This window comes from Ictidomys tridecemlineatus, chromosome 14 (assembly GCF_052094955.1).
Source record: "Ictidomys tridecemlineatus isolate mIctTri1 chromosome 14, mIctTri1.hap1, whole genome shotgun sequence".
NCBI classification, from domain to species: domain Eukaryota; kingdom Metazoa; phylum Chordata; class Mammalia; order Rodentia; family Sciuridae; genus Ictidomys; species Ictidomys tridecemlineatus.
In genome coordinates, this window is record NC_135490.1 from 20642447 (window position 1) to 20658399 (window position 15953).

A 15953-nucleotide genomic window follows, 5' to 3' on the forward strand; every position below is an offset into this window, starting at 1 on the left:
TGAGATTGCATCTTGGCCCCACTTAGCAATTCAATGTCTAGTAAGTTGGTTGAGTTCTCTGTGCCTGACCTTCCTCATTTGTCAAATGAAAATAGTAACAGGACATCTATCATACAATCATGATGGCTAAAAGAGGTGAAATATGTAAAACTCAATTTTTGCCTGTTCATTAGTTATTGTGTACTAGAAAACAACTCAACTGAACTCCTAGCTTTTAGCCATAGAATTGCTAAATGGATCTTTAAAATTAACAATTATAAGCTCATAATTAATTGATCGTGTTAACAGCTGAAGCACAGTCATGTGCCAGGCATTTTGATAGGCCTGTTACATATAATATTTCTAATTTAACTCTCAATACAAATCAATGGCATAGGCAGAATTATCCATTTTAGAAATGAGAACATGAAGCAAATGCTCAATTTTGGTTGGCTATCCTTATTTAACACACATTGAGTAAGTACTTTTAACACACATAGCAGTTTGTTAGGAACCATAGGAACATAAAATGTGTCTTTATCCCACAAAGATAAGGAAGAAATGAGTGTAATCTACTTTAGCAGCAAGCTGGTTGGTGTCACATAAGAAACACCAACAAGAGGCTGTGGAGAGAAGATGACCTAGCTAAGGGAGTCACTGAAGGATTCTGAGAATGTGTCATATTAGAAGAGCCATGAAAGAATGATATCTAGATCACTGGCATTTGGCATCTGGGGTGAAATATTCTAGTAACAATGTACAGCATGAGGGCTTCTGAGTAACGTACACCTAATAGATGAGTGAAAAAGATACTGAGGTGACGTCATAGAAGACCTGGATTGTGAAGCTACAGAACTGTGCATTCATCCCTCTCCAAAGGAAAACAATTAATGTATTGGAAAGACCAGGATATGCATAAGGAAGCTTAATATGTAGGATATGTTTAACTTTTCATGTTGTGGAAGGCAGACACACTACTGACTAATTATCACTCAGATAGGCAAATAGGAGTTTAAGTGGACCATTTATGAGAATGGGATGAGAAATAAGCAAAAATAAAGTTTAAAAAATCACTCCTGACTCATACCCCAACACCCTAGCTGAAATCCTTTTAAGGCTCCGCCTTATTGGTTTACTATCAAATCATACTGCAATGTTCGTGAGAACTGTCTTTGTCTCAATTAACCTAATTCATAATGATCAGATTCTCACATGTACTGATTAAGTTTAAAATAGGCAGCTCTTCAATTATAATATATGCAAAGAATTTATATTACTCAAAGCAAATATGGCTGAAGTATTACTTACATGATATGTTGTTAATGCGGCACATGGGTGAAAGTGATCAAAACAAATGTCATCATTTTTTACTGAACATAAGTACTTCTCTAAATCATTGTATCTCTCTCCATAGAGCACTAGAATTAAGAGCAAGAATTTTTTATAATGAAAACACAATGTCTGGAATAATTTAAAGTGAAAGACAAAATGTATGTGAATATATCAAACATACCAAGTCTAACTTTATATGACTGTTTGGCTTGCCAGTGGTCTTTGGGAACAGTGGCATTTTTCTTAGAAGCAATTCCTCTTGTCATTACACCATCTTCTTCTTTCCAGTAATTTTTTACTGATTGTAACCACCTAAAAATTAAATCTACATATTATTTTGGTAGAAAATGGGAACATTTTCCCAAATTAAAAAATTTAAGTAAAACAAATTTCCTGGGCCATTAAGGAAATTGACTCAGGAGCCAGACTCTGTTAGATGGAATCCTAGTCTCACTACTTCTCTTTGTGACTCTCAATTGATCACTTAGTCATTCTGTGCCTCATTTAAAATACATTATTTACATTATTACCTGATAATGATAATAATGAAAATAATAGTAAATCATAGTGCTTGCTTGTTTTTAAAATAAATTAGCAGATGCAAAATACTTAAGAGTAGTACCCACAATAGGAGGTATAGAATACCTTATTATAATTGTTATTAGTTGGCAAAAAACCCCAGTGACAAAATTATCTTTTATTCCAACTAGTAAAGCAATCTTTCTAAACAATTCTACAAATTAGGAAAATAGATCTCAGGGCTAATGGCTGTTAGTATGCCTTTTTGTTTGTTTGTTTGTTTGTTTCCTGGTGAAGGACAAAATAGGAAGATATATCTATCATTTCTTCTTAAGATTTTTTGAGGTATGAAGGGGAATTCCCTACTCATTTGCCGATCTGGCTGGGGGAGTCCTTCATATTTCTTTGTGCAGGGTGACTAACACCTGTCAGGAGTGCTATACAGACATCATCTTCAAGATCCAGAGATAAACTATTAGTTGATAACAAAGTCATGAAACTTTTTAGATCCCATAAAGTATGAAATTCAAAGATTCAAAATAGGTAAAACTTCTGTCCTGACAGAACCCAGTTCCTACTCAGTGAGATGTTCGGGGTTACTTATGGTAGCCGAAAGAGCCAAAAAAGGACATCGGATCATGACAAGGAGATGCTCCCAGATTTCTGCTCCAATTTCTCCACCAAGACAATGGACCTATTAAAGTAAAAAAAAAAAATTCTCAACTGAAAAGTTCATTATAAAAAATAGCAAATGAAAATAAAACATGAAACCTTAAAATCATCATACATACTTTCCATTGCCTTTAATCAATATGCCAAGTTTAAAGAAGTATTGGAAAATCCACGTAATAGAAAATCTTGTCACCTAAACTTTCCTCAATCCCCATAACCACCCACCAATAATTCCTCTTTAATTTTCTTTCAAAACTATCTTTCCAACCTATGCCTTTCTATGTGTACTGCCAAACAAGCTGCAGTTACATTTTAATTGCACAACCACCATATTCTCCTAACCACAGTCTTACCTTCCCTTCTTGCGCCCTACTTCACAGCCAAAATCATACATTTCAAGGACAAATTACATTAAGCCATGTCCCTTTAAATGTCTTCCATAGTTTTTTCCATTGAATGTGGAACTAATTAAAAATTTTTTAATAGGATGCATGTTAGGGTTTAAATATGAGGTATCCCACAAAAGCTCATGTGTGACATAGTGCAAGAAGGGTTAGAGGTGAAATGATTGGATTATGAGAGCCTTAACCTAATCAGTGAATTAATCTCCTGATGAGCATTAACTGAATGGTTACTATAGGCAGGTAGGGTGTGGCTGGAGGAGGTGGGTCTCTGGGGGTGTGCCTTTGGAGTATATATTTTGTCCTTGTGAAGCAGAGCATGAGCACATGCATGTTTCTCTCTCTCTCTCTTTTATTCTCTCTCTCTCCCCCTCCCTCTCTCTCTCCCTCTCTCTCCTTCCTGGTATTGTTTTGTGCTGTTTTTCTCCACCACACTTCTCCGCCATGATGTTCAGCCTTGAACCCAAAGAATGGAGCCAACTGTCTATGGACTGAGACCTCTGAAAACCTTTCCTCCTCTGTATTGTTTTTGTCAGGTCTTTTGGTTACAGCAGCGAAAAAAGCTCAGTAAAACAATATATAAAGCCTGGCATTATTTGGCTACTGCTGCCTCTCTAGATTCATCTCAAGCCACTCTCTACCATGGGTACTATGACTTATTTTCTCTTCTTCAACCTACAGAGTTCAGCCCCACTTCTCTCCTTAAAAATGACTTTTCTGACCCCCATTGTTGAGCCATGCTCCTAATATAACCTGCCTTTAGATCCCATAAATTATGAAATTGAAACATTCAAAATAGGTAAGCATTCTGTCCAGACAGAGCCCAGTTCCTACTCAGTGAGATGTTCAGGGTTATTTATGATAGCTGAAAGAGTCAAAAAAAAAAGACATTGGATCATGACAAGGAGATGCTCCCAGATTTCTGCTCCAATTTTCAGGTGTTAGCTACTCCTCTCTTCAGAGTAGGTACCAATGTGGGTTTTCAGTCACTTGTGTGCTTACATGTTTAATCTCTCTTTCTCATTTAAACTGTAACCTTAGACCTGGGTATTCCTAGCATGGACACAGATGGAGCACTAAAGAGGCACTCCATAACAATTTGCTGAATAAATGAATGGATATCTTTTGACCCTGACAAATTAAACGAGATTCAAGAAAGATTCTCAAATGTGATCTTAATGAAGCAAATTAAAATTATGTATCTGGCAATCAACTGAAAAGGATTTACTATGAGAGCTAGGTATTTGAAATATATAGATGTAAACATAGGTATGGATATATACACACATACATATTTTGCACTGCCCATTTTTTTTTATTCTGGTCAGATGACACACTGCTTTATAAAATACTAATATATTTGCACTGGTTAGTTAGCACTTTTCTCTGACTACCAGAAAAGATATTAGGTTTCAAAGCCTTTCAGCTTTACTATTATATAAAATTGGGGAAACAGAGATACCCAATGTCGTATCACTTCAAAGTTTCAAGAAAAGACTATCATCTAAGGCTCTCAATGGCATAGACAAAGTTTTTGGATTTTTTTAAACATGAATACTCAAAGCCCTCAGAATAGAATACATACTGATTAACCAAAAATAAATACAGCAAATCGGGATCACACAGATCAAAAGCACAATCTGTTTGGTAATTCCAAGTTTATGATAAGGAAAATGGAAATTCCATATAAACTTGTTATCTTTTCCCCCACTATAAATCAAAAATAACCTTGGAGCAAAAGGATAGATCATTTTGTAATATTCTAGTCTCTTTAAATATCCTTAATGACGCTGCTCTGGAACTTTGCTAAACATTTTCCATGTGACTTATAAATCTGCACTGTTTTTTATCCTGCTCTCTCTCTAACTCTATGAGGTACCTATATGTTCATGAGGACCCCTATGTTCTCTGGTTCCATTAGATTTGGCCAACAGAGAGCCTTGGAAGGTGATCAGATGAAGAGGGGAGAAAGAGGCTGAGGTCTTCACTCCATTGGTTGCCTTAGTCCAAGGTTTCCTTGAGCCAGGTGTGTTCCTCAATGGCGGTAACTACTCCTGAGATGTGGCCAACATAATCAGAATCTCCTTTTTTTTTTTTTTTTTTTTTTTTTTTTAGTTTAATGCTTCCCTACCTTGTCCTCTTTGGCCCAGGGACACATTACTACCTCTGAATCACTACATTAACCCTTATAGATTTCATCACACACTACTTTGAAATTTATCCTTCTTGAATTTTGAGTGTGGCATTGGTTTTCCATTGGCGCCATGACAGATAAAGTCATTTGGGTCATTGACATCATTGGCAGAGAACCAATTTTATTGCTTTAGAGATCAAAAATTGAACTTTGAAATCTTTCTCCAGGGAAACTTATTCCTGGATGTTTCAATGGAGACTTTTGTTTCTCCTAAAACAAAAGTCTCCAATGAAAGTTTCCTCTTGCACACAGAACTGCATGGGGCGAATGAACCAATATGCCCAATTGAGAAAAGGGGAGCCAGAAAACTGATTGTGATCTACTAGGGAAATGGTTCAGAAGGAAGTACCTTCTTAATATGAACTTCAGCCAACGGGAAGATACAATGAAGTATGAGAGATATTAACCCAGAGAAATAATATCTCACCTACCTCATCAAATATAACATATCGGATCCTTTTTACCCAGTTTTGGCGATGAGGAGATAGCAGAAGAATTTCGAAGCAGGCAGGCACTGTAACAAGCACCTAAAAATAATAATATAATGTGAACTAACATTTTGAGCACTTATTATGTGCCAGGATAGTTATAACACTGTATAAGATAGGCTTATGAGTTCTGAATGTGCACACTGATAAGGAGGATATAATATTCCTTCTGAGAACTGTTTTCATTATATTGTGATATTCATTGGAACCATATGAAACTTCAGTTTTTGTAGTCCAAAATAGTTAAAATATAAGATGTGAAGTTTAAATTCTTTTTTATAAAAAGAGATTAGAAAGAAGAATTATTCATTGTCATAGGCTTGATTCTTTAAAACCTAACCCTGACCTAGTTTGGGCAGAATGATATTAGCTAAGAATCAACAAGGTACCCTATCCATAATGCAACATTTAAGAAATTATGTTGAACATACTTAGTAAGTATTTATCAAGAGAAAGTAATTATGATTGAAATTGATTTTTCATAACTTGAGAATTCTCTGGATGATTTTGAATTTGTTTATAAAGCAAGATGATATAATGAACTACAAATGAATTCTGAAATGAAAATGTAATTACCTTAGAGAAAGGTGAGTTCTTTCTCACTCTTTGAAATGTAACAAAATCACATTTTCTCTAAAGCCATTTTTGTCTTTCATAAATTCAAGGAAATTATTTTCAGAAGACCTTGTAAAGGCATTAGGTTTTTCATCAGAGATACTTAAGTACTATCATATAATTTTATATCAAGTTTATTAATTAACAAACCCTACCTGACAGTTCAGGGCATCATGACGATAGTCCCGTGTAAAAACTCCACATAGAACTAAACCACCCGGCAGATTTTTGGTATAGCGATTCTGAACCGTCGCTGCCACTTGATTAACAAGAGCCTGATTGACAAGGAAACAAATCCATAGTCACATGATAAAGTGGAGACAGGTGAAATCTCAGGGGACAATAGGAGATATCCAAAAGTATGTCCAGCCATGACTGCAGAAAGCTTAATAACTCCTTTGTTTACCCAACTTTCTAAGTAGCATGTGCTCAAGTACTTTCTTTGAGATACTGGACTAGGCATATGCACTTCACTAATAAATTTCAATCTAAAGTAGAACAGAAAAGTCTTCTCCTGAAATAAAAATAAGAAATGCCAGGCTGTGGGTGTAGCTCAGTGGCAGAGCACTTGTCTAGCAATGTGCAAGGCACTGGGTTTGATTCTTAGCACAGTATACAAATAAAATAAAAGCATTGTGTCAAATCTACAACGAAGAAGAAGAAGGAGGAAGAGGAGGAGAAGGAGGAGGAAAGAAATGCTGTCCACACATCAGAAAACATAAATGAACAGCATAATATAGTTGGATGACCAAGACTTAAAAACCATAAGTTTACCATTGAAGAAAGTCGAGTGAGGACTAGCCAAGGTACCTTGTCCCTCATGTTTGGGAAATCCCCCAGATGTCTAAAGTTTGAATGTATACAAGAATGAGTAGAAAACCCTCCTCAAGATCAAGTACGTATCTAGGCCAGTGGAATCTACAAACCTGTTGGCATCTATATCACACTTAATGACAAATTTTTAAAATCCATACAGATTAAAATGTAAATTTTATAACATAACCATAAAGATATTAGAAGTAACACTTCATGTATTCTCATATATTTGAACACATAAAAACCTATACAAATATTTAATATTGTCATTAAAATAATCATAATTATCATTTGTCAGAAAAAAATATAATTTTTTCATTAAATATTAAATATTTCACTAAATATTTAAAATTTTCATTAATGAAAAGATAATACTTTTCATTAACAAGAAAAAGTGGGTAAACTTATCCACAAGTAGTTTATTAATAAAGAAATGCCATTGCCCCCTAAATCATTCATAAAAGTGGCCAAGTCATAAATCACAGAAATGATAATTTAAGTATGAGATGATAGGTTTCACCTATCAGTATGGCAAGCACTTACTAAATGACAATAGGAAGGCTGGAACAAGTAAGAGAAGGTACAATATCATATACTACTAGTGGGAATAAAAATGAACTTAAATTTTAGAAGACTTGTTTGGCAGTATGTAGTATCTTGAACTTATCTAATCATCTTAACTTTTATTTCATAGATTTTTTTAATAAAATCAATTACTGCTTTCATAAGCATACAAGCAAAATAAAATAAAGTGAACTAGATCTACCAGGTGACTGTGTGCAATATTTTTTTTTTAAAGATAGAGTGAGAGAGAGGAGAGAGAGAGAGAGAGAATTTTTTTTTAATATTTATTTTTTAGTTCTCGGCGGACACAACATCTTTGTTGATATGTGGTGCTGAGGATCGAACCCGGGCCGCACGCATGCCAGGCGAGCGCGCTACCGCTTGAGCCACATCCCCAGCCCTGTGTGCAATATTTTTAAAGAGGCTCAGGAAGGAAAGAAAATATTCCATTCTCCCGAGCGCTACCTTTGTTGGTGCGACATACACGACCACCCCTTCGTCGCTCTCTTTCAGCACTTTCTCCATGCAGTAGTAGGACACATAGGTTTTGCCCGAGGATGTTGGGGCAACAATCACCGCTGACTCATGTTTATCCACCACGTCCAGGAGCTCTCGCTGTAGGGTTCAGAGCACAATTTGTTCCAATTACATGAACAACATGTACCAAAACAGACGTATTAATACATTTCCAATATGATTTTCTGAACCTCTGATGGAAGGACTAAGAGTTGCCGACACAAGGAAAAAAGGAAAATCTCAAGGGCTCCTGCCATTTTCTCAGAGGGTATGATTTTTTTTATGCTCTTGAGCATCTGAAAGGTAAGCTTGATGTGTGAAAACTGGAAAAGTGAGTCTGAATGAAATATCTTAGTGGGAAGATTTTTATCGCTTAGTTTTCATTTAGGAAGTGCAGACTAGCTTTGAGAAATAAAGGCCCCTGGAGCAGCCAATATGCATTTTGTAATGACGGAAATGAAAAATGGATGAGGAGGAGAAACATCAAAGACTCTTCACTTTACAGCTTATCTTCTACTTTCTATATTGAAGAATGCCAGGCGTCTACTCGGAAGGCAGGTAGACTTCAAAAGAAATGTAAACCTACCTGAAGAGCAGAAGATGGAAGAACACTGGAAATCCCAACATGCTCACCTCTTCAATCTGGGCCACATCCCAGAGTGAAGTGGGCATCCGAATGACAATGCGTATGGAATTAAGAGAACATCTGACTGTCTCATGTCCTGAACTGAAATAAGGAGCTGGTTCTCCTACTCCTGCAAAGGCAGCATGAATTTTTTTTAAGGTAACCCACCGCACTCATCAGAAGAAAGGTAAAGTCCAAACTTTGGTTTGGATACGGTTTTAGTGTCCATGAAGCAACCTGGAAGTAGGAGGGGTTAGGACCTCTAAGAGTAGGGTCTTAGTAAGAGGTCCTGAGGGTCACGGGGGGCATGCCTTCAGAAGGAGGTTCTTAGTAGTTCTCAAAAGAGGTTTATTACAAAGCCTTGAGCCTGGCCCCACTAGCTTTCTCTGCTTTTTGTTTTTGAGATGTGATGCTTTCTCACACATTTGCTCCTACTGAGACACGATGCCACCTTGGGCTTTGAAGCTCCAAAACTGTGACCTAAATAAACCTCTTTATAAATTCAGGCCCTCTCAGGTATCTCACTATATTAATGAAAAGCTCACTAATACAGTCTGATTCTGAGTGGGACAGTCTATTAGATTTAACCCCTGAAATTGCATTTTTATAGAGAAACATGCTTACTTTATCAGAAATTTTATATGGCTCACTGTATGCAAAAGCAGATGATTTTCTTCCAAATGTTATAGCCATCAAATTTTGCTTTATGTACACTTATAGAAGAATAACTACTATGGTGGCAGATGCAGTGTGTACGTAACTAAACAATTGTCTTTATTGTTTAATCTACCCAAATTTCTCTGTGTGCCTTTATATGTTTACAGATGAAATCCTGTTGATACAGGGCCAATCTGGAGGCTGTGTCATAGGATTCAGAGGGATGATACGAGCATCTTAAATTTCAAATTGATGTATGTGAATTTGTCAAATACCTTCAAGGAAATTGTCTATATATTAAATGAAAACTTTTCTTTCTTTAAATAATAAAAGAACAGTGTATATTTGTCATTTTACATAACTAAGTATTTTTAATGGCATGATTCAATATTCAATATTTAAAAGCCTATACCAAATATAATACATAAAACAATAATGAGCAACTCCAAAGTTCACATATAATAAGAAAATGCAAGAATATTTTTTGCATTCACATCATTACCTGCCATGTGTCAGGAATAAAATCCTGGACCCTTGGGTCTGGATCTTTCCTTTCTTCTCTTATCAAATAATGGCCCATGTATTGCAGTTGAAACCGGGCTGGCCCAATGCCAATTGAATATTTATTCTTTTTCTTCTTCTTTATGTCATCCATCACATCCTATATTATTTTAAAACATTATTTTGAAAATGATTTTAAATTACAACATTATTTAAATGATTAAAATATTTATTATTGAGTTCCTTCCATATGAAAAGCATTTAACCCCATTTTAAATTTCATGGACATGTTACCACTTAAATCATTCTCTTCATTGTGAATTAACTAGTAGACATCAAGACTTCCAAATATCCATCATGGTATTTGTGGCTATGAATCTGATAAATAGTTAAAAACAATTGAACAATCACACTATAGTTTTGAGATGTTTTGATAGAATTAAGATTAGTTTAAAAGATCTTCAAAATTATCTGGCTTTTAATTTTTATGTCCTGGTAAGCATTTGTTCAAGATTTGTAATTTTAGACTATACTTCAAGATTGGGCATGTATATTACTAATAATGATAATATTTTCAATAAAAAAATCTAAAAGAGATGACTGTATTACCATATTATAACTCATAATTATTCTATTAAAACAAAGTTGCTCTAAAAACATTACCTTGGTTGGATGTAAAGAACATGCCAACTCCTCGAATCCTAAGTACCTAAGGCATCTGGCTATGAGTTGCCGATCATCTTCTTGTAAATTCTCTGAGTACTTTTCCATCAAGGAGTGGATCCTTTTCATCATTTGAATGGGTATCTCCATATCTTTTGTGGTTTTACCTTGGTAAAGAATGAAGAAATCAGAGACTGGGATTGTAGTTCAGTGACAGAGCCCTTGCCCCTCACGCATGAGGCACTGGGTTCCATCCTCAGCACCACATCAAAATAAATAAATAAAACAAAGATAGTGTGTCCATCTACAACTAAAAAAATATTTTAAAAAAGAATTTAAAAAATCAAATTTTTATTAAAGGCATCAAATTAATAAAGTTTCATTATCCAAGAGTAATTATTCTAACCTATCTTATTCAAATTTGTTATCTTACTTGGCATTAATGGAGATTTGGGAGTACAAAGGCCTAAATAAAATAAAATTAAAGTTTAATTATTCACGTTTCATCTCTATGTATTATTGAGAATATCTGTATTAGGGATAAAAAAAGAAAAAGAAAAATCATATAGTTCATGATTGAAAAAAGATCATTAAATGTGAACTTTGTAGAAATTTAATGAGAACAGTAAATATTTTCCTCATTATTTTCATGTTTCTTCTACTATGTTCAAAAAAATATATTGGTACAACTTTAAATATTTGGTAAAAACTTAGAAACATTATTGAGCACAAGTGTTGACCATAAGTATTTGGTATAAATATTGGAGCCCTTCAATTCAACTGCCAGACCAAACTTTGATAATCCCTCTCCATTTCTCATAGCCCCATGTATCCCTTTTATTCTTCCCTTCTGCTAATCTTTTTATTCTTACCATATCAGGGCTCTTTGGACTCCATCTTTCTTTTCATTTTTATCTATTTAATAAATATCACCAAACACCTACTGAGTGCTATAGGAGACTACCCAGGAAATTTAGTAGGGAGTTCTGACTCTTCAGGAAATTCCAGTTCACTTAGAAAGACAATGTGTGTTCCCTGGTTGACCCTGTAGGTATTATGGGAACCTGACTACTGACGGAGGTTTTATGGAAAGACATTTCATGAAATGGATTCAGGGAATAAGTGGAGTTTCAGTAGATGAAAAATAAGGACGAGGACATTTTTTGTAGCAAATGCTTCTTTAAAATTCTCTATTCAACATTCCTTATTTAATTCTCTGTATTATTGGGAAGTTCAATGTACCCGGGTAAAAGTCTACATTACCAGAACCATTGTGGTTGGGTGTAGTCTTGTGACTAGGTCCTGATTAAGGACTTCTAAGCAGAAATTGATAGCTAGGAAAGCTTCTGTAAAGAGAGACACAGAGCTGCAGAGAGAAGGTTCTGCCTTCTTCCTTTTCTCCTAGTATTTTCTAGAATGCTGTCATCTAGGGAAACAAGATAACTAGAAGAATGGCAACAGGGATAAGGGAATACAAAGATGAAAGAACCTAATGTCACAAAGCAGCCCAGGATTGCCTATGTGTGCACCTCATTTAAATGAGTGAAATAAAGTAGGATTTTCTTTAAGCCACTGTGAATTCTGATCTCTCAGTAGCAGACAACTGCAAATCCTGATTCAATACCTTAGTTGAAAAGAAAACAGGCTAAGCTAAGCCTTTGCCCTTGGCTGGGATAAAATACCCAGTGAGAGGCTGGCTTTGCTAAAGCAGATTGAAGACAGTAGAATGAAAGTCTGGAGCCAGGAGAACCTGGGACTCACATGAGTATGGAAATGCTCAACCTGACAGATCCATTAGGTTTACTCAAAAGAACTGTCATGTCAGAGGTATTATGAAACATGATTATTTCACTACTATTGATTTGCACATCTCTACTCAGTTCTATTTCACCTTGTCTTCTTCTTTCTGCCTCTTTTCTTTTCTACTACTTGCAATTTTAGTAGAGCACATGGAATCCACAGAAACTTTGGGAGAACCAAGCATGGTAGACCAACAAGAATTTTTATTTATCCAGGAAGAAAGTATTTGTTTTGGAACCCAAAAGCAAATGACAGATTCTCCCTGGGTGCCTCGTTGTCATTTCCCTTAGCACTACTTGGCATATAATGCTTATAAATCTCCTGGGTATTTACTACTGAAACCCTCTCTACAATGTCATTGCTCATTAATAAAATAGCGATCATAGTACCTACATAAAATCAGATAACGTATGTAAGTCTCTTTTTTTTTTTTTTTTTTTGGTACTGGGAATTGAACCCAGAGGTGCTTAACTACTGAGCAACATCCCCAGTCTTTTTTTTTTTTTTGAGACAGGGTCTCACTAAGTTGCTGAGGCTAATCTTGAAGTTGTGATCTTCCTGAGTCAGTCTCCCATGTACGTTGAGTCCTATAACACAAATTTCCATCTAATAAATGACAACTGTCATCATTACATTTGTGTTAGTTCTCCCAACTCCCCCAAATAAGAAAAACAAAATCACATACCTTCATCTTGGCAATGTTCCTTCCATGCTTTCAAACAGGCAGTTAACCCTAACATTTCAACTTGAACTTTCACTGAGTTACTTTTACATGATTTCAGAAAATCTTCCAGGTTCTTTATTCCAGAGACTAAATTCTCTTTCAATTTTTTTTCAATAGAACATGACAGAGCATTCCATTTTTGCTCTTCTTTTTGTTCTTCCTTTTCAAATAACCTCTTCCTATTCTCTCTAGTAATTATTTCAGCCTTGGTTTCCTGCCCAAGAAAAAAGAAACAATATTTTTTTTCACCATTTAGGATTTTTTTATTATTATTAGTTGTTCAAAACATTACATAGTTCTTGACATATCATATTTCATACATTTGATTCTATTCCAAGATGACACTTTATGAGTGGGCCGATATTTGTAAGTGTGTATTGATGATTTTGACCATCTTCCCTTCTTGAATGAGCGTTAAAGAAGATTCTTTAAAGCTTTTTTCCTACTGTCTTATTCTAGCTGTTTTATAGGGTCAGTTCAAATGTTAAGCCTTCAACCTATTTTTTGTTGATCTTTGTATATGTAATGGTCCAATTTAAAGAATCTTCTTTAATGCTCTTAAAATTAAGCCTCTGCCAATGAAAAACTATGACAAATCAAGTTAGTAAGTATAAAGGCTCTCTGTAGGTAACTTCTAATTTTCTAGTTGGTATAGATTATACATAAAAGAGTAAATGTAATGAAATCAAAATAGCATGACACCACTGTTCTTCTGTGTGTCTGTGCAGTGGCACATCATACTGTCTCTAGCATGGCCAACCCTCTTCCGTTTCTCCCAAAGCACCTTCCTATCCCTACTGGCTCAAGACATTTCTATCACCAAGATCTTCCTGACTCTCTCATGTCCAAGTCATGTCATCCTTCCTCTGACCAGGCGTCTATCAAAGCTCTCATCAGTGTGTACTGCAGATGTAATTCTACTGTCATACTTCACTAGATTGAGATCCTTGATGGGACTATGCCATAGATGTTGCAGGTGCCAAGCACAAAGCATTTAGTCCATAATGTTTGATGATTCCATAAAGAAAAAGATGATGGACAGGAGTGAATAGAAGAACCAACATAGAGACAAACGAATTCCCCTGCCTAGATAAATGGTTCCAATTGACTTCAACACCACACAGACTCATTTTTACCTGCTTTTATCAATCTAATTTATTAATCTACAAAGACAAATTGGAGTATTGTATTAGCAAAGGATTCTAACAAACCTTCCACTATTCTGGTTAGCCATGGAATTAATATGTAAACGTTTGCCAGAGTGGTAGTGCACACCAGTAATCCCAGTGACTCGGGAGGTTGAGGCAGGAGGATCTCAATTTCAAAGCCAGCTTCAGCAATTTAGCAAGGCCCTAAGGAACTTAGTGAAACTCTTTTAAAAAAGAGGAATGGGGGGGTTTCTGGGGATGTGGATTAAATGCCCCTGGGTTCAACTCTTGGTACAAAAAAAAAAAAAGAAAGAAAGAAACATTTGCTTATAATGAAGTCAATTTTAATTGTCATCACTCTCTAATTATTTAATTCAAATTAACAATATCTGAGCTTTCCAAATCTTTCACCTTATAAGTGCTCTGTATTATGAGTCCATTCCACATAGTTCAGTCTCAAAAAAATAAGAGCAAGCTGTAGTCCCTCGACATGCACAAATCTCATTTCATCTGAGTACCTAGATTATTATTGGTAGGAGAGTATATTTATAAAATTATAAAGGTGTTCTAATTTCTTTGAAATTATTTATTTAATTTTTAATAATGGGGGAAAGAATGAGATCTTTTTTAGTCTTCATCTCTTATACTGTGTGATGAGAATATTTGCAAATTTACTGTTTTATAACATCTCTCAAAAAAGAAGAAGATGATTCATGATACTCCTAAATAAAAGTAAAAGTTTAATTGAGTGGTCTCACTGACAATAAATTTTTCTATAAAAATGAGGTCATTATCATGAAAAAGAAATAACTATCACAGGAGGGCTTGGTGAGGCTTCTTTTTGACTATTAGAGCAAAAGCTGAAACATTCTCCATATCTGGTTGCATTTTTGAAGCAGTTCAAGGAGAGGCTTCACAAAAGCACTGAGAACATTCTAGAATAGTTCATGGTATTTTGGGCATTATCTTGAATAGAATATAAAAGAACTGTTTAGATAAATCCTCAAACTGTGGACTGATGTCTGTTGTCACTCCCAGTTTGCAAATTAGAGGCCTACAGATATGGAAGTTTCTTGATCTTGCCAAAATTTTCCCAAGTAAGTACTCAGAAGTGAGACTGGGGATTGGAGTTGTGGCTCAGTGGTAGAGTGCTTGCCTGGTATGTGTGAGGCCCTGGGTTCAATTTTCAGCAGCACATAAAAAGATAAATAAAATAAAGGTATTGTGTCCATCTACAACTAAAAAAAAAAATTTAAAGTGAGACTAAAGATTTTTGTTGTTGTTTTCTTTCATTTTTCTTTTCTTTTTTGGATGGGCTGAGTGGGATCTTCATATGCTTCATTTCTGATAACTTCACCATGCTTGCTTCATTCAATAAAGCACACAGGTGACAAATGTCTTTGCTAGGATTGGTTTTGTTTATCAGGCACTCTCTAATATATTGAAACCTTCAATTCTAGAGGCTATCTTTAGTAAAATAAACACTTTACCTAATCTTCACAGAAATAGACAAAATTCTAATGAGTTGCTCATTTTAGTAAAAAAAAAAAAAAAAGGAGAAAGTAAATCTTTGCCTAAAATCATCAAATCAGTAAATTCAGTTTTAACCAAATTTTCTGTACTTAGATATTATCAAAGATATTAATTGTTAATTTTCACATGATAAGCTATTAGTTTTAAACCAGACATAAATTTGAATCTTCCTTATTTACTCCATTCTCAGTACGGTCCTCAGTAGA

At 35.1% G+C, this 15953-nt stretch overlaps 1 protein-coding gene across 1 annotated transcript in view; it reads right to left on the minus strand.

Annotated features, from left to right (window-relative positions):
- Ddx60 (DExD/H-box helicase 60) overlaps window positions 1-15953 on the minus strand; it is a 95525-nt gene that overhangs the window by 45119 nt on the left and 34453 nt on the right. The window contains exons 14-22 of the mRNA XM_021726500.3: window positions 13028-13280; window positions 10543-10709; window positions 9881-10039; window positions 8046-8195; window positions 6356-6475; window positions 5529-5624; window positions 2409-2524; window positions 1493-1623; window positions 1288-1397 (exon numbers count right to left, since the gene is read on the minus strand). Coding sequence (XP_021582175.2) covers window positions 1288-1397; window positions 1493-1623; window positions 2409-2524; window positions 5529-5624; window positions 6356-6475; window positions 8046-8195; window positions 9881-10039; window positions 10543-10709; window positions 13028-13280 — 1302 coding nt within the window. The remainder of the gene's footprint in view (window positions 1-1287; window positions 1398-1492; window positions 1624-2408; window positions 2525-5528; window positions 5625-6355; window positions 6476-8045; window positions 8196-9880; window positions 10040-10542; window positions 10710-13027; window positions 13281-15953) is intronic.